Genomic DNA, 23,305 nt, shown 5'->3' with positions numbered 1-23,305 from the left:
TTCCTTACAAATCAGTTTCTCCACTAATGAATAATGTTGTATTTTTTAAACGGGCTGGATTTGTCTGTGGGGTTAATGCCCCCATTGACTTAAGCAAAAATACCTAAACTGGACATGCTCCTAGCCTGCTCTCAGGTTTGCTTGGGCATCTCTCCGGCAGAGTTTACTGATACAGCACAGAAATTATGGCAAAGCCCAGTGGAGTCGTTGAAGTGGAAGTCTCAATACTGCTCAGGAAGGGATGCCAAATTAAATAAAGAGAGCCCCCAGCAGTTGTGCAGCTGCGTGCCAACGCAGCTGCTGGTATGAGGTAAATGAGGACCGAACGCTCTCTCACTTGTGACCCTTGCCAGTATTTAAACAACAATGCCTAGAGACTGGCACACTGTTCTAGACCAAGGCGGTGAATCACAAGTGCAAAAATAATTATAATACGTGATAAACCCATTCACAGAGTCTTTCTTAGGTTTTCACTGAAAGGACCACTGTTTAAACTCACTTCATCTCACGGGCCTCCGGTGAAGGTTGAGACGATCGATTCTATCTAAGTATCAATTTGTAATACGCAGCCCTACGTTTACAGAAGAAAAATGGCATAGAACCCAGAGGTCCTCCGGTTGCTGTCTTTTCATACCTTGTGACAATGTTTGGGCGGTGGTGTGGTATAATATTCACCAATATGCAAAAGTCACAAGTGTGAGCAGCTCAAGTTATTCTTTTTTCTTGTATGAGATGTAACAGACGTGTAGATGAAATCCCAGTGCTTTATTGTTCTCCTGTAATCGCTTTTCCAGAATGTTTAAATTTCTACTGGAATGCTGCAGAGACATGCTATTAAATTTACAGAGGAAAAATAGCAACAACAAGTAATTAGACTTCTATTTGAATCCATCGAAAAAACCCTGAGTCCAGTGTGTTGCAGGCTCCTTGAAGAAACATTTCCTGTAAAACCATGTTACCCCTTATATTTTCACTTTGCAGTATGGTCTCACAGTGATGAATCATAGTGATCACAGTTGTTAGCTTTATACTAACCCTTTGGTCAGATTTTTTTGAAAATGTGTTCCAAAGAATACTGGTTCCTTGGAATGTGAACAGGTGTTCCATGAAAGGAGAGTTTTGTGGCCCCATAAAAACAGGAAACGTGAGGCTGAAGAGAGTCAGGCTGACCTTCACACCGTTAGGCCATCTGGAGTCACTACCTCGCTGGAGTGCACCATGAATCTTCAGGAGGAGGGAGGCCCTCGCAGGGAGTAGTGTTGCCCAACTCTCCTCCTTTTCTACAGAATAGCTCATAGGACTATATTCAGAGGAAGGCACTTCAGGAAGTCTTACTTAAGTGTTGCATTTTAACTATTTTCAAGGGAAAAGTGTTTAGATGATACTACATATTTTCCTACTTTGTCTGATACTAATGTAGCCACTCCCTCTTCCTTTTGCTTTCTGTTTACATGGTGTATCAACCTTTTGTTGTTGTTACTTCAACTTGTGTCTTTAAAATTAAAATTCACCTTGGGTTGCCTGGGTGGCACAGTCGGTTAAGCATCTGACTCTTGATTTTGGCTCAGGTCATGATCTCAGGGTCGTGAGATTGAGCCCCACGTCGGGCTCTTCACTGGGCATGGAGTATGCTTAAGATTGTCTCTCTCCCTTTCCCTCTGCCCCTCCCCACTGTGCACGTGTGCTTGCTCTCTCTAAAAATTAAATTAAAATTCACCTCTTATTGATAGCATATAGTTTTATCTTCTGGTTAAAATACAGTCTGATAATCTCTGCTTTTTAATTAGAGTGTTTAGTCCATTTTCATTTAATACAATTATTGACATGGCTTAATGTAGAACAATTATTTTTCTACTTGTTTTCTATTTTTACTGTCTCTTTTTTGTTCCTTTGTTGTCTGACTGATTTAGGGTTATTTGATTAAAAAATTTTTTTAATAGTCTGGTTTTTTTTTAAGGATTTTTTGTTTATTTATTCGACAGAGATAGAGACAGCCAGCGAGAGAGGGAACACAAGCAGGGGGAGTGGGAGAGGAAGAAGCAGGCTCATAGCAGAGGAGCCTGATGTGGGGCTCGATCCCATAATGCCGGGATCACGCCCTGAGCCAAAGGCAGATGCTTAACCGCTGTACCACCCAGGCGCCCCTTTAATAGTCTGTTTTATTGACTTTTAAACGACACCTCTTTGTGTTATTTTTAGTGGTTGCTCTTGGAATTACAATATGCATCCTCAACTTATTAGAGTTTCCTCAGAGTTAATATTGCACCAGTTCACATACAATGTAAGGAACTTGCAAGTAGAGGCACCTGGGTGGCTCAGTCAGTTAAGCGTCTGCCTTCAGCCTGGGTCATGATCCTGGAGTGCCAGGATTCAGCCCAGCATCAGGCTCCCTGCTCAGCAGGGGAGTCTGCTTCTCCCTCTGCTCCTCACCCCGCTGATTGTGCTCTCTCTCTCTCTGTCAAATAAATAAATTTAATTTTTATAAATAAAAAGGAACTCACAACTACAGAATTTCATTTGTGCTATTGTCCCAATCCTTTGTGGTACTGTCATGTGATTTATATATATTGTAAAGTGCACAGCATGTTATAATTTTTTTGCCTTAAATAGCCAGTTGTCTTTCAGAGAAATTAAGAAAAGAAAAATGCATAGTATTTGATATTTACCATAGACATCTGAGTTTCCATCTTGTGTCATTTTCTGTCTGCCTAAAAAACTTCTTTAAACATTTCTTGCCTGCTCAAGGCAATGTAACACATGCCTGCTGGTGACTCACTGTTTTCTTTTGCAAAAAAAAAAAAAAAAAAAAAAATTCTTTATACTGCTTTTACATAGAATTGTGGGTTGTCAGGGTTGTTTTTTTTTTTTTTAAATAATTCAATGCTTTAAAGTTCCATTGTTTGGATTAAGTCAGCCATTATTTGAATCATTGATTCCTTATTTCCTTTAAAGTCCTTAAAGTATGTATAATAACAGCTTTAAAGTCTTTATCTGCTAATTCTGCCCCGAATCATCTTGACATCTGTTTCTTTTTTTTTAAACTACTTTATTAAAGTATGATTAACATACAAAAAGCTGTGCATATTTAATGTATATGGCTTGGTGAATTTGGAGATTACATGTATACATGTGAAACCATCATCACCATCTTTACCATAAAACATCACCTCTGAGGTATGTTTCTATTGATGACTGTTTCTCCTGTGTGAACATTTTCCCGTTTCTTTGTAGATATAGTGACTTTTCATTGTTATGAACATTATAAATGATGTGTTATGGAGACTCTGATTTCTGGCACCTTGCTCTCTAATGTGTTGATGCCTGTTCAAATAGGCAATTAATTTGCTAGACTCAAATTCCAAACTCTACCCTTGGTGAGTAGCAGCTGAAATCTCTGCTCAGTTTTTTTCAAATTGTTAACTGCTGTGTCTTTGCTGGGTTCCTTAGAATCTCTTCCATTTAGGTGTAGCTTAGGGGTCAGTCAAGGATTTGCATGGAATTTATTTGTAAGTTATGGGTCCCTGCCTTTTCTGGGATTCCCCCTCATTTTCAGCCTTTATGGGGCCCTATACTCCATCCTCTTACTTCTCTAACCAGTAAGACTGTGACTTCCTTCTATATCACATGGACTGAGAAGTATTCCAGACCAGAAGTCACACACACACAAACCTCAACTATTGTAGTTCCCTTCTTTCAAGATCAACTTTCTTCTAGCTTCTTCTTTCAATTTATCTCAGTACCTTCAAATAGTTGGGTTTTTTAAATTATTTTATCCATAATTTATATTTGTTATCTTCAGAGGGGTTAGTCAGTTATAAGCTACTCTACCATTACCAAAAGCATAACTAGGCCATTATTTAGTCTTGCTTGCCATTGTATTACCTTTATGAAAAAGAAAAACATTTGCTATTTATATATCTTTGTTAATTGCTCCTTCCCAATACATTTTAACTGATTATATTTTTTAAAACATTCTTTTGCGCTATCCCTTCCTCAAAGGAGATAAGACAGGATTCAATGAGCTCTGAATTATGATATGCCTTGAGGATACCATACAAATACTTACAATATATGTTGTAAATGTAATAAGAGGAGTACAAAAAAGCTATAGGAACTCAGAGGAGGAAGAGATCAGAAGTGATTTCCTAAACGAGGTTACTTTTAATCTAGTTGTTAAAAGGTGACAGAAATTTAGTAGCCAGAGCTAAGAGGGAACATTCTAAAAGAAACATTAAAAACATTGCAAAAAAAGTGGGAGGTTGGAGGCTCAAGTCTTATTGGGCTCAGCTGTAAGTATAATTTATAACTCAAAATCAATACTTAAAAGTCCATGGCATAAACATACTGCCACACACAACAATATGAGTGACTCTCACATCTATTTTAAAGGTAAGAAGCCAAATACAAAAAGATACATACTGTAATAATCCTTTTATGTAAATTTAAGAACAGAAAAATAATAGCTGGGAGTGGAATTCAGAAGTGACTGACAGGCAACAGGAGAGAGGCCTTGGGGGTGCTTGCAATGTTCTACTCCTGTTCTGGATGCTGGTTTCCTAGTGTCTGCTTTGTGAAAATGTATCAAGTGATGACCTTATGATGTGTGGTCTTTTCAAAAAATGAATGTTATACTTTAATAAAATGTTTATGTAAAAAAAGCCCCAATTTCTTTTTTTTTTTAAGATTTTATTTATTTGACAGAGAGAGACACAGTGAGAGAGGGAACACAAGCAGGGGGAGTGGGAGAGGGAGAAGCAGGCTTCTGGCTGAGCAGGGAGCCCAGGGTGGGGCTCAATCCCAGGACCCTGGGATCATGACCTGAGCCGAAGGCAGCCGCTTAACTGACTGAGCCACCCAGGCGCTCCCCCCAAAAAAGCCCCAATTTCTGATATGAAAAAAGTTTATGTTGTGCATCTCTATATATTAATTCAGTAATTCCTCACGACAGCCTAATGGAAGATCAGTGATGCCGAGTTTTATGCAAAATTGGATTATATAAATTTGAAATTCCATGCTGTAAGATAATAATAATAAATTATTGCTGTATATACAAAGTTTGAAATAATTCAAATCCCCCTAAATTTAAGAAAATGAAACACAATTTCATTTTTTTCAAAGCTGGTGCAGTCTGAGTGAATTTAAGATATATTTATGTTGGAGTTTCCACAGAGAAACACCATCTCAGTAAATAAAAATACCCTGTACTATTAGGATATAGATTCATCAAACATAACAAATAACAGTAGATTAAACACCACAGTAACTTTCTCTCATGTCACACAGTTTATGGCTGATACGGCACCCCTGCAATGTCAGGCACCTCTGCATTTTCTATCTGCGATCTAAGATGGCTAAGATGGCTGCTAGGCTCCCACCATCATGTCTATATTCCAACCAGCAGAGTCACTATGATTGCTATACCACTGGCCAGAATCCTGTCACAAAGACATATCAAGCTGCAAGGGAGGCTGGGAAATATAGTTTCTGTAGCACATTGGAAGCCATGCAGAAGTCTCTGCCATAGCTGGCATTCTTTAAAGTCAGGCTGTCTGAATTCTGTGAGTTCAGAATTATGAAATGCCTCTAGGAACAAATCCTTTACATAAAATTCAACTGCCCTGTAGCTAAGAACATCCCTATTTTACAGAAGATAAAACTGAGACTCGACAAGTTAAATGACTTACCCCAGCACATTGCTAAGTAAATGACAGAGTTAGGACTGAAATCCAGTGCTCCAAGCCCATGATTTTTTGCTCTTATGCTACAAATGCCTCCCAAGGGAGTTTTTCTTCTAGCTCCAAGAATGCTGGTAATCCTTAGTCTGAGAGAAAGTGAGACTCCTACTGTATCTATGTGAAATGATGCTGAGAAAGGGGACAGAGTGATACGGTTTTACCATGAGGACAGGAGTAGGGCTGGTGATGTGAGCTGTGTCTGGCTTGAAAGTTTCAAGAACTCAGGAGGCATGAAAATGTAGTAAAAGCACTGGGCCATGAAGCAATGATGTGCCCTTTTAGCCTGCCTCTATTAGGCAGATTAAATGTGTGTCCTAGCTACTTTCCCTTCCCGATCTTTAGTATGCCATCCATCATATGGGGAGGAGGGCTGGGGCAGGACTGGTCGTGAAGGGTTGTAGAATATGGCCATGCAGGTTTAAATTCACCAAGCAGAAGATTCTGGAGTAGAGTAGAAGGGTGTGACATAGCTCCAATCCTCACCTCTCCCTGCCCCTCAGAAATACTACTGGTAGGGGCGCCTGGGTGGCACAGCGGTTAAGCGCCTGCCTTCGGCTCAGGGCGTGATCCCGGCGTTACGGGATCGAGCCCCACATCAGGCTCCTCTGCTATGAGCCTGCTTCTTCCTCTCCCACTCCCCCTGCTTGTGTTCCCTCTCTCACTGGCTGTCTCTATCTCTGTCAAATAAATAAATAAAATCTTTAAAAAAAAAAAAAAGAAATACTACTGGTAAATTATCAAAATATTGAGATTCTCAGAAATACTACAAAATCCGGGGTGCCTGGGTGGCTCAGTCATTAAGCATCTGCCTTCAGCTCAGGGTGTGATCCCAGTGTTCTGGGATCGAGCCCCACATCAGGCTCCTCCGCTGGAAGCCTGCTTCTTCCTCTCCCACTCCCCCTGCTTGTGTTCCCTCTCTCTCTGGCTGTCTCTCTCTCTGTGTCAAATAAATAAATAAAATCTTTAAAAAAAAAAAGAAAGAAAGAAATGCTACAAAATCCAGAGAGAAGACAATCAAGCAGGCATCCTTATCTTTTTTCTCTTTTGACAAGGGGACTTGGAAGAAAAAGGTGAAATTGGAAAGCAAATAATATGTCTAATTCTTCCAGAGAGAAGTGACCCAAAACCCCTGGGGCTAGAGGGAGGGAGGGAGGACAGTAGAGCAAATGCTGATATAGGATGTTCATCAAAATCTCAGGAAAGGGAGGAGAGCCTACATATTTTAACAAAGACTGCATGTATCCTAAAACGGAGGTTTCCCCAACCCAAGCCCTCAGGTAACAGAAAGGTGGAGAACACCCAGAATACCCAGTTCTCACGTGTTGCTGGTAAAGAAAACACACTGGTAGCAGACAACAGGGAAGGAGATGCCACATCAGAGCAAGGAGATTATCAGGGCAGAGCTGCCCAAGAACATACAAGGGGGAAAGAAATGATATGGCCACCATACTGATTTATTATATAAACGCAGTATTTCACCGAGAGCTAACAAAAGAGAGGGAGGGGTGGGGGAAGGGACAACCATGGGCTGCAAAAGACAAAGCCTAACCCAGAAAAAAATATAACTCAAGGAACGGAAGGAATTTTCTCACAATTTCTTCACATTATAGCACAGCTTGATAGGAACATAAATTAAGTAAAACTAGAGCTCAGCCACAAGATGATAAAATAGCAGAATGAGATAAAAAGGGAGGGTGCAGACATAAGGAAACAAATTGAATACCAAAATACTTTATGGAACTAATAAATAAACTATAAATAGGAAGAACAGAACAGACACTGCTGAACACTGAAATATGAGCATAGAGAAAAGACTGTAAGCACAGCAAATGCAAAGGAAAAAGACAAAGGAAATTAATTAGAAGCTAAGAGACCTGCACAGTAGTCTGTTACAGGTTAAGTTGCTGTGACAAAGAAATCCAAAAATATAATGCCATAAATAGACCACTTTATTTCTCACTCACAAACAGTCCGCAGGTGAGAAGTCTAAGGTTGGCAGGACAGACAGCTTTGCTCCATGACAGGGAGCATAACTGAGAGAGGGTTCCTTCTGTCTGGATGCTGTCTCATCTCATTCCTGTGGTCACAGACACTCTCGTTCCAGTGGTTGAAGCTGACTCCTCTCTACACCCATGTTTCAGCCCACAAGAAGGATAAAGATAGTCCAGGGCAGGCATTCTAAGGAGATGGCCCAGAGGTTACACTTATCACTGCTGCTTACGTCTTACTGGTCTGAATTTGCTCACATGTTCACATTTAGCCACTAGAGACACCGGGAAATGTAGTCTGGACTGGATAGCCATATGCTCAGCTAAAAGCATTCTATGAACCAGGAGAGAAAGAATAGTTAGGTACCACAATATGAAAGACAAAGCTGAGCCAACACTTAACGACACTTGGTGTCTCTAAAACAGAGGACCCAGAAAATGAAAGAGAAGATGTATCCAATGATATAATGGAAGAAAATTTTCCAGAAGTGAGGAAAGAATGAAATCTACAGGTGGAAAGAAAGCACTGAATCCCAGAAAGATTTGATCTAGAGTATTACATCAAGGTATTTTCTAGTTTAACACCTGGACTTCAAAAACGAAGAATGTTTCAGAAATCCAGGCAGAAAGAAAAATCACCGACAAGGGGTGAGGAATCAGGCTGGCATCAGATTTCACAATAGTCACTGTAGAAGACAATGGGTCAGTGTCTGCAAAGCTTTGATAAAAGGATGATCCCAGATATCATTCAAGTATAAATACCCATGAACACTTGTTGGAAAGGACTGCTTGATAACCAAAGGCAGGCAATTAAGAAATCAATCAAAATAGGGGCGCCTGGTGGCTCAGTCGGCTGAGCATTTTGACTCAGGTCATGATCTCAAGGTTATGAGATTGAGCCCTGCATTGGGCTCTGCACTCAGAGGGGAGACTGCTCAAGATTCTCTCTCTCCTCTCCCTCCCCTGTTCTTGCTATCTCTCTCTCTCTCTCAACAATAAATAGACAAACCATAAGAGACTCTTAACTCTAGGAAACAAACTGAGGATTGCTGGAGGGGTTGGGGGATGGGGTAACTGGGTGATGGGCATTAGGGAGGGCATGTGATGTAATGGCACTGGGTGTTGTAGGCAACTAATGAGTCACTAAATTCTACCCCTGAAACTAATAATACACTATGTTTATTTTTAAATAATTAATTAATTAATAATAAAATCTTTAAGAAAAGAAATCTATCAAAATAAGGAACTGAAGCATAGAGAAGCCATGACACTGGATCCATTTACACATAGGATGAATACTAAGCAATCCTAGTGATTATGGTTTCAAAACAGAATGTAGATATTATAAATCTGGACAATGTAAAAATAATAATATAATAAAAAATTGGGAGGTGAGGGAGAAGGGATGGGGGTAGCAAGAGAATTCTATGTTCTCATCTTTAGAGGATGGGGTGTATTACTCTAATTTAAAACACGATTTTAAAAAACCTAATGTTTTTCATAATCGCCTTTATTTAACTATAGGGCAGGAGTCCACAAACTACTGGGTGAGGGCGGACCACCTGTTTTTGTACATAAAGTTTCATTAGAACATAGTGCCACTGTTTGTTTACATATTATCTATGCTACTTTCAAGCTATAACAATGGGCCAGAATAGCCTAAAATATTTACTGTCTGGCCCTTTAAAAAAAATTGCCAACCCTTGCAGAGGAATCTTTTTCAACTCATAGGAATCTTGTAGTAAAGAAATATTGACTTCAGGTTTAATAATTTGTTGAGTTTAATTCAGCCTTTTCCCCTCCTATTAAATTCATGTCAAAAATTAAGTTTAATAATGTAATATAAATCCTATTTTTATAAAATGATATATTAATCATTCCAAAGATGTCAGGGATAATGGATCACCTAATGATATTTGGCATGGTTTCTTAAACTTTCATCTTTGTGTTTTTCTGCATTAATTGGAATCTTTATAATAAGCATATATCATTTTTTACCAGAATCATAAAATAGAATGGTTTTTCTATTTGAAAACACTAGAAGCAAATATACCAAGATATTAACAATGATTAATTCCAGCCAGCAGGAATGTGATTGCTGTTTTCTTTTTTAAGCTCTTCTATATTTTTTTTAAATTTTGAAAAACAATTAAGCTGTTATAGAAGGTTTAGGCATAAAGGGACAGAGTTTTGGAAATAGTCATGACACACCAGATATGAAGAACATTGTTCTATTTCTATGATAGTCCATATCATGTTATACAAACTATAGAGCATGGTTCCAGCCTAAAATAAAAAGCGTGACATAAAGGAGAAGCCAGAAGCAGATGCTGTTCAACTTCCATGAGGCATTCATAAAGCTGGTTTCTTTTGTTTGCGTTAACCTACCATTCCAGTTTTGTCCCCCACCCCACCGTCCTGGCACACACAGCATACTCCAGCCACACTGAGATCCTCACCTTGCATGGAATCTTCATGCATCTGTATGCTGTTCTGCTTTGTCGCCACCATTCTTTCTCTCTATAATTGCATCCTCGTCTCCACGTGATATATAATCCAATGCTTCTTTGAAGACACAATTTAAATATCACTCACTGCCGTCCCTCTCAACCTTGGCTGCACACTAGAATCACCTGGGGCCCCAGCTCCAGCCCAGCTTATTCGGATTTACTTGCCCAGAGTTGGGCCCAGGCAGCAGTATTATTACAAAGCTCCCTGAGAGATTCTAACATACAGCTCGGGTGGAGTCGCTGCAAAGCCGTCTGCAATGCCAGCATGCAGAGTTAATTACTCCCTGTTCTGCACTCCCATTGCCCTTAGCGGGTCCATTCCTCATGAAACTTAACGCCAATCCTATTAAAGTTTGTGTTACATAGTAAGTGCTCAGTAAGTGCTCGGTAAGTGCTGAAGGTTGTTACATACTTTCTCCCTCCAAGCAAGCAAATGCAGACGTGGTTGTCCTTACCATGGGAGCGGGACAGCGGGTGGGCTCCTGTGGCACATCCAGCGACACTGCATGTGGGATTTATTTCTGTAATCTCCAGAGGACATCAACCCCCAAGTGTAACCCTCTTCTCCTTGCCCCTACACACACACACGCACGCACGCACATTGGGTCTGGCTTTTACACTGTTGAGATAGATGTAGTTGAAACAATTAAAGAAACCAGCATTATGAACGAGCTGACTGCTTGATAGGATCCGAGTATCATCTGCCTTCCACCCTCTCCTTTGTGTCACACTCTGCATTGTGTTTTATGTTGGATCCTGCTACTTTGGCTTTCAAGAGCAGGTTGTCAGGTGTACTTTGTCAAAGGCTTTCAGAAAATCCAGATAAATGATGCTCTGTGCCCCGAAACTGCCAAACCTGTACTTTATATCTTCTCAATGCTTGACAATTATATTTAAGTGGAATCTTTCTCTCTTGCTCCAATTTACCTTTGCCTCCCTGACCCTGATATCAATCAGACAAGTAGAGACCCTTCTATTTTTGCTCCTGAAAATCAGCTATGCACGTGCCATGTCTGCAGTACAGTACCTTGGGTGATTAGGCCATTCTGGAGGTGGGGTGAGGAGAGCTGAGGATGAGAAAGAGACCAAGGTGGATTGCCAAGATGGAATTTCCATAATAACACAACATGCACATGAACTCCTAGCTGTCATTAAGGCAAGGCCTAAGGAGGGGCACCTGGGTGGTTCAGTCCGTTAAGTGTCTGCCTTCGGCTCAGGTCATGATCCTGGGGTCCTGGGATTAAGTTCCATGGCGGGCTCCCTGCTCAGCGGGGAGTCTGCTTCTCACTCTCTCTGCCCCTCCCCCTGCTTGTGCTCTTTCTTCCTCTCTCTCAAATAAATAAATAAAATATTTTAAAAAACAAAAAAGAAGCAAGGCCCATGGCACTCACCTTTCCTCTTCCAACTCACCTGGAAGGCAGCAGATTGTGCTGTCTACTCTTTCCTGTTAAAAAACCCTGCTTATAGTCATTTTAATCTGTCCTCCCCAAACGTTTGGTGTTCATGGGATAGTAGCTGTTTACAGTTTCCTTAAGCCCCACATCCTTTGTTCACACAGATACTTATTTGGGGAAGTGATTTTCTCTGCACTCCCCTCCCCCAACTCTTGATGAATTTCCCTTTCTTTTTCCATGACCTTGAGGAGCAATAAGGTATGGTACAATGGAGTCCAATGGCAAATTTCACTAATGTAAAATCAGATTAATCTTAAAATTGAATAATCTGTGTATTTCTAATATAGTGTGTGACCTTAAACCTGCTAATTTTTCAGTCTTGGTTCTTTGTTAGCTAAAGAGCAAATTGTTACCTAGTTCCTTTAGAAGTTATGCAGATTAATTAATGTTTGGAAAATGATTTGAAAATTTAAATCAGTCCATAAATACCAAACAGCTGCATCTTCCCTGCTGGGAGGGCCCACGTAATTCATAACGTCTTCTAATAAAGGTAAAAATAGTGTACTTGAGCTATACAATTAAATGTGATTTATATGCAACACATATTAGTCTTTAAAAGCTAGAAACCATTTAATAGAAAAAATTCATATTTCATAAGCGTAATAAAAGCATTTAGTGACTTTAGAAAAGGTAATCATCTACCGTAACTGATGTAGGTATCAAGTCTTTAAACCTCTCTGAGATTTCCAAGAGTCCATTCAAAGTTCATTCTAATCTATTAATGTCGACTGATACATTTATCTTTTTTTTAACCATTTGTTTGTTTGTTTTAGAGGAGCGGGGAGAATCTTAAGCAGGGCTCCATCTCACAACCCTGAGATCATGACCTGAGCTGAAATCAATAGTTAGACGCTTAACGAACTGAGCCACCGAGGTGTCCCTGATACAGCTATCTTGAAATTCTCCCAGTTTGTTTGGGTTTTTTTTTTACTCTCACAACTCTAGTATGTATTTCGTGGGAAATTTGCCCGTACAAAACTTTGCTGTACTCAAAACCTCTTCTGTCAAGATTTAGCACTTTTATATCGTAGTCATTAAAATTGAACAAAATCTTAATAGTTCCTTTATTAACTACCATAGTGACTTTGCATAGTGGAAATCACAACACGTTAATTGGATTTAATTAACTATTTTAAATTACACAAACTCCTGACAGTAGACAATAGCACAGGGTACTCACGAGCAATAAAACTGGAGCTGCTATCGCTACTTTATTAAAACTTAATGAAACTATTCATAATCTTATTTATTGTTTACAAGAAGAAAACTGTGTTCATTTTGAAAGCAAAACTGCCTGCCGAAAACAAATTTTTTTTATTTTCTAGGTGAAGGTTCAGAAGTTAATAAAAGGGTCTACCATATCCAATCTCACGGTTCTACCAGCCTCTCATCGCACGGATCCCTACTTCACCCCCATACCTGTCCTACAAGAGGATGCCAGGAAAGGTTAGTGATTCAATGACCATTTTACGTGCTTAGGAATCTATGGGAAAGAGCACTGAGGTGGGATGGGGGCCTGAGTTTGAATTCGGGCTCACACACTAATTCTCCTAGGTGACCTCAGACGAGTCGCGGTCTTCACTCTGGCCTGAGTTTGCTCCTCTGTAAATCACAAAGTTGGACTAGACGACAACTAGAGTCCCTTTCACCTCTAAAACCCATCATTCTATGGATTTAATATTGATTTAGGTGTTGGTGTTATTATGTGTTAAAATTATTATTGTGTTTATGTGGTATTAGAATTTTTCAAGGTTCTGAGCAGATAGTTTTTGATGCTATTCTAGTAGCATTTAAAAAATTTATTTCAATATACTATTATGCAAAAATTTGAAGCCAGAATTAATGTAAATGGTATTTAAACCATGCATGTCTCAGTCTAAATTCTAGTGTTCGTGAAACCAGTGGATTTCTAGTTTTTAAACAAAAGATAACGTCATCTTCATCTCAGTTTCCCCAGTGTGCAGATCCATGTTGGTTGAATGAATAAGCAAATGAAAGAGTAAGTAAATGAATGACTAAGAAGTGAGTGTTGTAAGTATCACCCCCTCTACTTCTCCCTGCTACTTCATTTAATTGGCTGAAGTGTTGAAAAACATCCAAGTGGATCCCCCTTTGTATCGCAAATATAACCAAGTGAGATGGTCTTTAATTATTCCCATCTTACTTTCTATCCATTGTCTGGAATAGTTTGGACCTAAAGTTGGTTCCCAATGGTTTTCTTGGTCTTGGAGATTTAAAGTTCTTCATCTTGTCTGCTCCATCTACTGACCTATTGCTGGAGGAATAGCAGAACTCAAGAGAACCCAGCATCATCTAAGTCCCTTAATGTGTGAAGCTCACAACTGTAACTATTATTTTCCTAGTTATAAACCATTATTGTTCAGAGATCTTCGGGACATACGATTTTACTTAGTTTATGTATTTACTCCCTGGGAATATGGAATAACACCAGCAGAGTTCTTGCTTCAGTACCATCTTCCATTCTTCCTGGATCAAATTAGGATGAATGAAATAGTGAATGAATGAATAAATGAATGAATCAATGAACGAATGAATCAATGTCCACTTCAGCAGCAGACATAATGAAAAAAATTGCTGCAAAACAAAGGTGAATCTAGGATCATGGCAACTTGACACAGAAAAAAATAACATTTTCATCCCTCAATGATCCACCAGAGAACACATGGCCTGTCATAATATTTGTAATTAATCAGCCAATTAGTCAACATATATTTATTGAGTACTCACCATATGTCTGGTACTGTGCAAGGCTGTAGAAGCGTCAGGAAAGCTCAAGCCACAGAAATGTAGACACAGTGTCTAGATTTTTACATGTTCCTGATACCCTTAACTGTCATCTCAGGTTCACACAAGTCCAGCCAGAGGTGAAGGATTAACAACACCCAGAAGAGAGAGTTGTTTTGGAAAATGCAGGACGAACTTCCTGACTTCTTCTCGAATTATCTTGCTACATCCAAAAACGAAACCAAGCTTTTCTTTCTTTTTTTTTTTTTTTAAATGGTTAAGAATATATGTCTCACAACACACAAACCAAACTTTCAGGCTGTGCGTGACCTCAGGCAAGTTGCTCTCTGGTCTTGATTGATTAATCAACTCCAAACCCTACAAACAAGGCAGGCCTGACCTGGACCTTCCCTCCATTCTCTGCTAACTACTTTCTCTACCCTCGGCCACATGGGCCTTCCCTCTTCCTTCACCAGGCCAAGCACATTTTCTTTCTTTCTTTTTTTTTTTAAGATTTTATTTATTTATTTGACAGAGAGAGAGACAGCCAGCGAGAGAGGGAACACAAGCAGGGGGAGTGGGAGAGGAAGAAGCAGGCTCCCAGCAGAGGAGCCTGATGTGGCCAAGCACATTTTCATATGGGCCTTCACAAGAGCCTCTATCTCTGCCCGGAAAAGTCACTTCGTTAAGCATCTGTCTTTTCCTTCATAGATGATCACAATTTGTAATTATACGTTCATTGTGAGTTTATTTAATGTCTTTGATCCTCCTAGAGGCTCCATGAGTTCTCTCTGGCTCACCAGTGCATCCCCAGCCTCCAGAATAGCTCCTGCCACGTAATAGGGACTTAACAAATATCAGTTGAATGAATGAAAGTCTAATCCCTCATCCATTCAACTGGAAAGTAAGAGTGTTATGAAAGTTTAATGAGACAATGGTGTTAAGGGATAATTTCCCAAAACGGGTAAAATAATAGATCTCATACAAATATAAAATGAATGCATGTGAAGTATTTTATTTATTTAACTTGTCGATTGAAAGAGAGATCTGTAGGGGTACCTGGGTGGCTCAGTTGGTTAAGTGTCCAACTCCTGGTTTTGGCTCAGGGCATGATCTCTTGGGTCTTGAAATCAAGACTGGGGTCAGGCTCCACGCTCAACAAATCTACTTGAAGACTCTCTCCCTTTGCCCCTACCCCCACATGTACCCTCTCTCTCTCTCTCTCTCTCAAATAAATAAATAAATAAATCTTTAAAAAATGAGAGAGAGAGAGAGATCTGTAGGATGTCTCGACTAGTTTAAAGGAGAATCCAAAGGACACACATTTGTAGATCAGGAATATTAAAATAAATTTGCAAACAGATGCAAAATTGACCTTTTTGAGGGAAGGAGGAGGGTCCCTTCACCAGACAGAATTTATTTCAGGTCAATTCTTATAGCTAAGAATTATTTGCATTAATATCAATTTGTTTGTTTAACAAATTAACCTTAATCTCTACAGAGTTGTGAAATAGCTCAAAGACTAGGTCCAGATAATCCCCGAAGACTCCAACATTCCATTAAAAATGTATCCAGGGGCGCCTGGGTGGCACAGCGGTTAAGCGTCTGCCTTCGGCTCAGGGCGTGATCCCGGCGTTATGGGATCGAGCCCCACATCAGGCTCCTCCACTAGGAGCCTGCTTCTTCCTCTCCCACTCCCCCTGCTTGTGTTCCCTCTCTCGCTGGCTGTCTCTCTCTCTGTCAAATAAATAAATAAAATCTTTAAAAAAAAAAAAAAGCTTACCTGATAAAAGCAGGTCAGGTTCACCCATAATAATCTTCCTTTAAAAAAAAAATGTATCCAGTAATCTCTTTTGCTTATTCCAAAACTTAAACAAAAATATTCTCATAGTCTTCCATCATTTTGATCAAAATGATCTCAAAAAAGAATTTAAAAATAAGGCTGATCTCATTAGGTTTGTCCTGTTTATTTACACAGGTGCAGCAAGGATAGGCCATCTTAAGTTGGTTCTGCTGGAAATATTCATAAGGAATCTCAGACTGAACTTTTAAAATCCTCTATTATTTGCTATCTTAAGGCTAGGAAATCCAGCCCAAGAAACTCTGCCCACCACACTTCAACTATAGGATCTATAAATTTGGGTAAATTCCTCTTTTCTACAGGTGCTCCAAATAGCCTAAGGCTCTTGGGCCTGCCAGGACATGACCTTCCTACCACCTGCAAGGATGGAAATCCTATAAGCCATGAGCCAGGCCAGTTTTTTTGGGAAGGCTTTGTAAGCATTGGCTCCACAACGTCAAACTTAGTTCTTTAAAAGTGACTTGTCATTTGTGATTAATAAGTATCATTCTTACATATGAAATTCCAGACAAAGTCTTGATTGTATAGCAATTTTTCCAATTATATCTTAGTAGAGGGAGAACAGATATTTATTGAAACTATGCAAGTAACTGTATTGCCATGAAAAGTAAAGAGACTCAATAAGAGTTTCTGAATTTGGGAGATGGGGGGGGGGAACACATTTAAAGTATTAGAAGTTTGATTTCCTTATTTCCTAGAAATCTTAAGAATATTCAATTTACATACGCACTTATTTCTCTGTAAGTCGATCTGAACAGAGTTCCTTTAATTTGAAACTTTACAGTCTAATTTATTAATGCCATCTGGAGACAGGAAAACATTCCACATTCACAATGAGAGATACAGGCCTTTCCGAACTACAGATACATAGACATACAGATACAGACAGAGCTTATGGCTTCAACTCTACACTTCCAGCTACAGGTGAAAAATAAACACAGAAACACACCTCCTGGTCCAGATACCACCTTCTTTGCGGGCATGACATTCCTAGTTGATTTGAGCTCAAAATACACAAGTGGACAAGCAAAAAACTAACAAGCTATACTCCCTATTGTCCCTCACTCAACAGGGAATTAGATCTCTAGAAGACATTAGTCTATTTATGGAGATCACCAAATTCCCAGTCACCGTAGCTGCCAATAAGGAATAACTCAGCCATACATGAACCAAAAAGAAAAACAAAACAAAAAATTAATAGGGAGTAATATTAAAATTAGGAAAACAGTCGATAAAGTTCTATTGCCACTTTGAATTCGCCTGGGGGTGCTAAGAAAATATATGCTTGGACTTGGTTCCCTGTGCGCTGCATCGTTTCTGCCAATTTCAGGTGAATCTTCTGCTCACCCTGGTGAGATCCCCAAAATTACTAAAGGACATACATATTTTAAAGTGAATCCATGACTTTTATACAACTATAAAATGAACACATCAAGGATTTTATTGAGCTCATTGATTAAATGAGGGAATCAGTATGTTAAAATTGGTTCCAAGGAGAATCCAAATGGCAGACACCTTTACGAATCAATAGTGAAATAAATTTGCAAATGGACATTTGCAAATGGCTTTTTGGGGGTGGCGGAAGCATCATCCCTCTGTGTGACAAGAGTTTATTTGCATGCATTTAAAACAGGAAATATTTGCACTGCTTTCAGTTTTCTATAAATTAACCTTAATCTCTAGAGAATTGTAAAATAGACTCATCAAAAACAAAGGTGACTATGGGGGTCAGATAATCTCCAGAGGTTCCAGCATTTCACTGAAAAGATACCCAGCCTCTTTTGCTTATCCCAAAGTCTTAACTTTTTCCTTCCAATGGTAAATGTACACACATCTGTTCATCTACAATTAAGTCAATTGCTCCAACCAGTACTAAAGCAAAGGTTAAATCATGCTTACATTCTTTGGGAATCTGAGTTCAGTAATGAAAATATACTGAATTAGAAGGAGCTCTGTTTTTCACATCTGCAAGTCGGGCATAGTTCTTGGAAATGGGATTTGATATTTAAAGGTGGAAAATATTTGTGAGGACAAAGAAGTACTCTTACTTAACATCTTAAGGTAGTTAAATCCAGTGTTAGAAAAATTTAAACCTGAAGTACTAATTTCAAAAGGGGCTTAAAGAGTTGTACTGTGGGTGAGCAGTTCTTAAATTTTAAAAGTACAAAAGATTGACCTGGAGCGCTTACTTAAAAAATGTAGATTACTGGGCCCCAATTCTACTGGTTCTCAAACTTCAGGGCCCATAAGTTATGTCCTGGAGGCTTCAATAATACAGATTCCCAGGCTCTGGCCTCAGAAGTTTGGACAGGCCCAGGAGTCTTCATTTTTAATAAGAAATTCTCCCCCTGAAATGATTCTGCGGTAAGCAAACTGAAGATTTCTCTTTGGAATCATTGTTTTACAAGCGAAGTCTTCTCCAGCTCCCCAATCCCTCAGTGATCATTTCTCTGAATTCCTCTAACACTAGACTTTAGCATCCTGAATAACAGCATACCATCTTCATCGAGGTCCTCAGGCACACACAAACAGTATTTCTTCCCCTTAGAAACTGTGCCAACTTCTTCAGCTTAGTCCAGCTCGGTACACGGCTTGCAGACCAGGATTTCCTTGAGACCCAGAGTTCCTTACTTTCCTTCCTATTACATGAGAGCAGCAAGAAGCTGAAGCCCTATCACAAGTTTATTTCACATCCTCCCTGAGTTTCTGGGTTTCTGGCTTCAATACAATAGATCTACCTTAATGAAAGTATTGCCCCTGCCAGAAGGCTTTGCTCAATTATTCATTGATTCATTTATTTGTTTATTTATTTAACAGTCCTTCAAAAATAAATTGTCCTTCAAAAACCCTGGTACCAGGCACGCTGACGTAGTATGAGTTCTAGAAATTGTAAATTAAATGCTTAAATACTATCCATGTTGCCCAGTTACACTAAATTCATCTATTTGGGCAATCACATCTTCCGGTGACATGAGAAATGTCTAAAAATTTCTTTGTTGTTGTTGTTGGTGGTGGTGGTTTTGTTTTGTTTTTAGAGAGAGAGACTGAGAGAGTGGAACGTGAGAGGCAGAGGGAGAGAAAGAATCTTAAGCAGGCTTCTCGCCCAGCATGGAGCCCAGCACCGGGCCCAATCTCATGACCCTGAAATCATGACCTGAGCTGAAATCAAGAGTCAGCTGCTTAACCGACTGAGCCACCCAGGCGCCCCTAAAAATAACTTTCTTTATAAAATATGATTCATTGTAACAACAGGGCAATAGTTACAAGCACAAAGATTATCTTTCTTTCAGAACGAAACCTCTCCTTAGTTATGAAGACCATGTACTTGATTTCTCTGAATTTTAAAAAGAACATTATCAATTATTGAAAATGCTAAGTATAAAGAAGTTTTAGTTTGCACTGAAATTATATTTCTACCTTAAAAATGAAATTATCTTAATACAAGTTTATTTTGTAATACCACAAGTGGAAATGCCATTTTATCTTGGGTTAGAATATTAGGCTTAAACGAACATATACTACAGCTGTTTCTTCATGCAAAGGATTAAGACACTAGATGTGCTCTCACATAAAGAAGATGAATAGAGTAAGTTACACTTGTGACATTCATAGAGCTCAGACTTTGTAGAAATGCTTGGAGTTAAAATCATATTCTTCCAACATTCCTTTTCAGGGATTTTAAGTATGATTGAACGAGGACTGATTCCACCAACAGCAAGGATTACCTTTCAGAATCCACCCATTATACCAAGAGCAGCTCCTTTGCATAATTTTGATGAAGCACGTAAGATCCCAGCTGCCGGTAAGACAGTCTTGCCTGTATGTTTAGTTGGGGATACACAGGAATTACCTCCCACCAAAATCTAGTCTTCCGGTATCCAACTTTTATCTTCAATGATAGGACAAGATGAAAGCTGTAACGGTTCTGAGTTTCACTTGACTGAATAAAGTAACTTCAGTCTCTTTCTCAAATACCTAGGCACGGCCTGTTGTGTTAGAAGGTTGATATTTTCAAGGGGCTTGCAGTTTGGTTGGGAAAACAAAACAGATAGAACAAAGATAAATAACAATACAAAGAAGCATAGAATAAAAGAAACCAATGGGTGTTAAAGTCTAGTGCTACAGGCGTTCAAAGGAACAGTTGTGGAGGGGTGAGATAATAGACTTCAAAGAAGAGCCTGGATGAAATAGGGTGGTCACCAAAAGTGCCAACCTGGGAATCTACTAACTACTTGCAGAAGCCCAGGCAAGCCATTTACTTTCTCTGGGCTCCAGCTTCCCTAGTTATAAAACGAAGGGGTTTGGGCTAAATGAACTCATCTGTTCAACAAATATTTGTTGAATGCTTGCTTTATCAAAGGCAGCATGTAAGTGCTGGAGATCCAACAGAGAATAAGTCAGACAATGTTTCTGCCCCTATGGTGCTTACATTCCAGTGGGAGAAACAGATAATAAGCAGGTGGGTAAATGAGAATGTAAACTAGAGGTAAGTGGTAGAGATAAAACAACATGAATGAGAGAATGGTAAGGAGGTTGTCACTTTGCTTGTGAGGGAAGGGTCAAGGAATGCTTCTCAGAAGATGTATGAGGCTTGAGTTGAGGTAAAAATGATCAGAAGAAGCCAGTCATGTGAAGATCTAAGGAAAAATATTCCAGATATAGACCAGCACAGATACAAGGGCCTAAGGACTAAGGAGGGAATGAGCAAGGCTGGTGTGGCTGGAGAGCCAAAAGCCAGGGAGAGAAGGGAGGAGATGAGGCTGGAAAATTGAGAGGAATGACATGACCCAGGCTGGAGCAGAGACTACGAGTTGTCCTCAATAGTCATTCTTCCCTACTTCCACGGTAATGAAGTCATGGGTGAGCACATGTCAGCTTAGCTAAAGACAACATTTCCCAGGCTTCCTTTCAGCTAGGTGTGCCCTGTGACCAGGCTCTAGACAAAGAGGATGGAAGTGGAAGTAGGAAGGGAAACTTCTGGGCCGAGCCCATAAGGGAAAAGGAGCATGGTCTCCCCCTTTCCTTTCCCCTCTCTGGCTAGCTGGGAGGCAGATGTGATAGGGAAGCACTTGAGAGCCATAAGTGGAACTCTGTGTTCCATCTCTGAGTCTGGCAGAGCTGCGCTGCCAACCTGGGACTGTCTTCCTTCCAACTCTTGTGTGAGAGAGAAATAAACTTTTCATTTGTTTAAACCACTCTGTATATTTTAGGATCTTTCTCTGTAAACATCTTTCACTACAGCAGAACTAGCATGGCAGCCTTTCAAACCATGATGAGGATATGGATTTAATTAAGTACAACAAGAACCCACTAAAAGGTTTAAACAAGAGGATGAGGTGATCTGATTTATATTTTAATAAGACCACTCTGACTCCTTTACAGATAATGAATCATAGGGAAGCATGAGTAGAAACAAGAAGACTAGTTACAGGCTATTTCTTTTTTTTTTTTTTAAGATTTTTATTTATTTATTTGACAGAGAGAGAGAAAGAGAGAGAGGGAACACAAGCAGGGGGAGTGGGAGAGGGAGAAGCAGGCTTCTTGCTGAGCAGGGAGCCTGATGAGGGTCTTGATCCCAGGGTCCTGGGATCATGACCTGAGCTGAAGGCGGACACTTAACGACTGAGCCACCCAGGCACACCTAAAGGTTATTTCTGTACACCAGATGAGAAATGATAGTGGATTTGAGGAGGTGACTGTCAGAGGATATGAAGAGAAGTGAAAAAATTCAGGTAGAATTTTGGAGGTGGAGCCATGATGACTGGAGGGATGGATAGGAGGGAAAGAGAGACATTAAGGACAAATATGTATAAATATATGAATGGATTATGTATGAACATGCCCCAATTTTGTATCCATTTTACTGTTGATGGGAATTTCATGGTTTATAGTATAGGGCCATTAGGAATAATACTACTATGAATATTCTCATACATTTCTTTTAATGCATATACATATGCATTTCTGTCAGATACATATCAAAAAGTAGAATTGCTTCGTCATGGGGTATACATATGCTCAGATGTAGATCTTGCCAAACAATTTTCCAAAGTGGTTAATGCCGATTTATTTTCCTACTAGCAGTACATGTAAATTCCAGATAATACATATCTTTGTCAACACTTGATTTCAGTTTCATGTTTTTTAAAAATTTTAGCCATCTGATGAGTTTGTTGTGGTATCGTGTGGGTTTAATCTTCATTTCCCTTATAACCAACAAAGTTGAGCAGTTTTTTGGTAGGTATATTCATCTTTTGAGATCTTCTTTTAAAACGTGATTTAAGACTTTAACCAATTTTTTAAAAAATGGGTTTTCTTTCTTTTTCTGGGTTATTTATAGGAATTATCTATACATTCTGGATTCTAGTCTTTTATTGGCTATATGTATTACAAATAATTTTTCCTACTCTGTGGTTTGGCGTTTCATTCTCCTACTGGTGTCCTTTTTTAATTGAACTTTTGATTTTGAGATCATTGTAGATGCACATAGAGTTGTAAGAAATAATACAGGGAGATCCCTTGTACTCTTAACTCAGTTTTCCTCTATAGTATATGGCAAACCCTAGTGCAATATCACAACTGGAATGTTGACACAGCCAAGATACAGGATATTTTCCTCACCAGGAGGATATCTCACGTTGTCCTTTTACAGCCACACACACTCCTCTCCCACCCACACCCCTTCAACGATCCCTGCCAACAACAGTCTGGTCTCTGTTTCTATAATTTGATCATTCAAATATGTTAAATAAATGGACACATGCAGCGTGTAACCTTTTGGAATTGGTTTTTGTTGCTCAGGATAATTCTTGGGAGATTCATCCAGATTGTCACTTATATCAATAGTTTGTTCCTTGTTATTGCTGACTAGTACTCCATAACATGAATGTAGCACAGATGTTAAACCATTCACCTACTGAAGGATATGTGGTTTGTTTCCAGCTTGGGGCTACTATGAATTAAGCTGGACATGGACTGCATGAACTGACTCATATGCAAATAACAGAAAAAG

General features: G+C 39.4%; 1 protein-coding gene across 6 annotated transcripts in view; it reads left to right on the top strand.

The window, feature by feature from the left end:
- IQCH (IQ motif containing H) overlaps window positions 1–23,305 on the top strand; it is a 197,515-nt gene that overhangs the window by 48,837 nt on the left and 125,373 nt on the right. For 3 of the 6 annotated variants that reach the window (XM_045810715.2, XM_087856836.1, XM_087856835.1), the window contains 2 exons: window positions 13,013–13,133; window positions 19,967–20,095. In XM_045810715.2, the coding sequence (XP_045666671.1) occupies window positions 13,013–13,133; window positions 19,967–20,095 (250 nt within the window). Of the gene's footprint in view, window positions 1–13,012; window positions 13,134–19,966; window positions 20,096–23,305 lie in introns of those variants that run through there. The other 3 variants (XM_045810718.1, XM_045810717.1, XM_045810716.1) reach the window with 1 other exon arrangement.

The sequence above is a fragment of the Ursus americanus genome, chromosome 28 (assembly GCF_024610735.1).
Source record: "Ursus americanus isolate L20-20 chromosome 28, mUrsAme1.1.p, whole genome shotgun sequence".
Taxonomy (NCBI): Eukaryota; Metazoa; Chordata; class Mammalia; order Carnivora; family Ursidae; genus Ursus; species Ursus americanus.
Note: the sequence above shows the minus strand (reverse complement) of the source record. Positions and strands in the feature narration are given on the sequence as shown.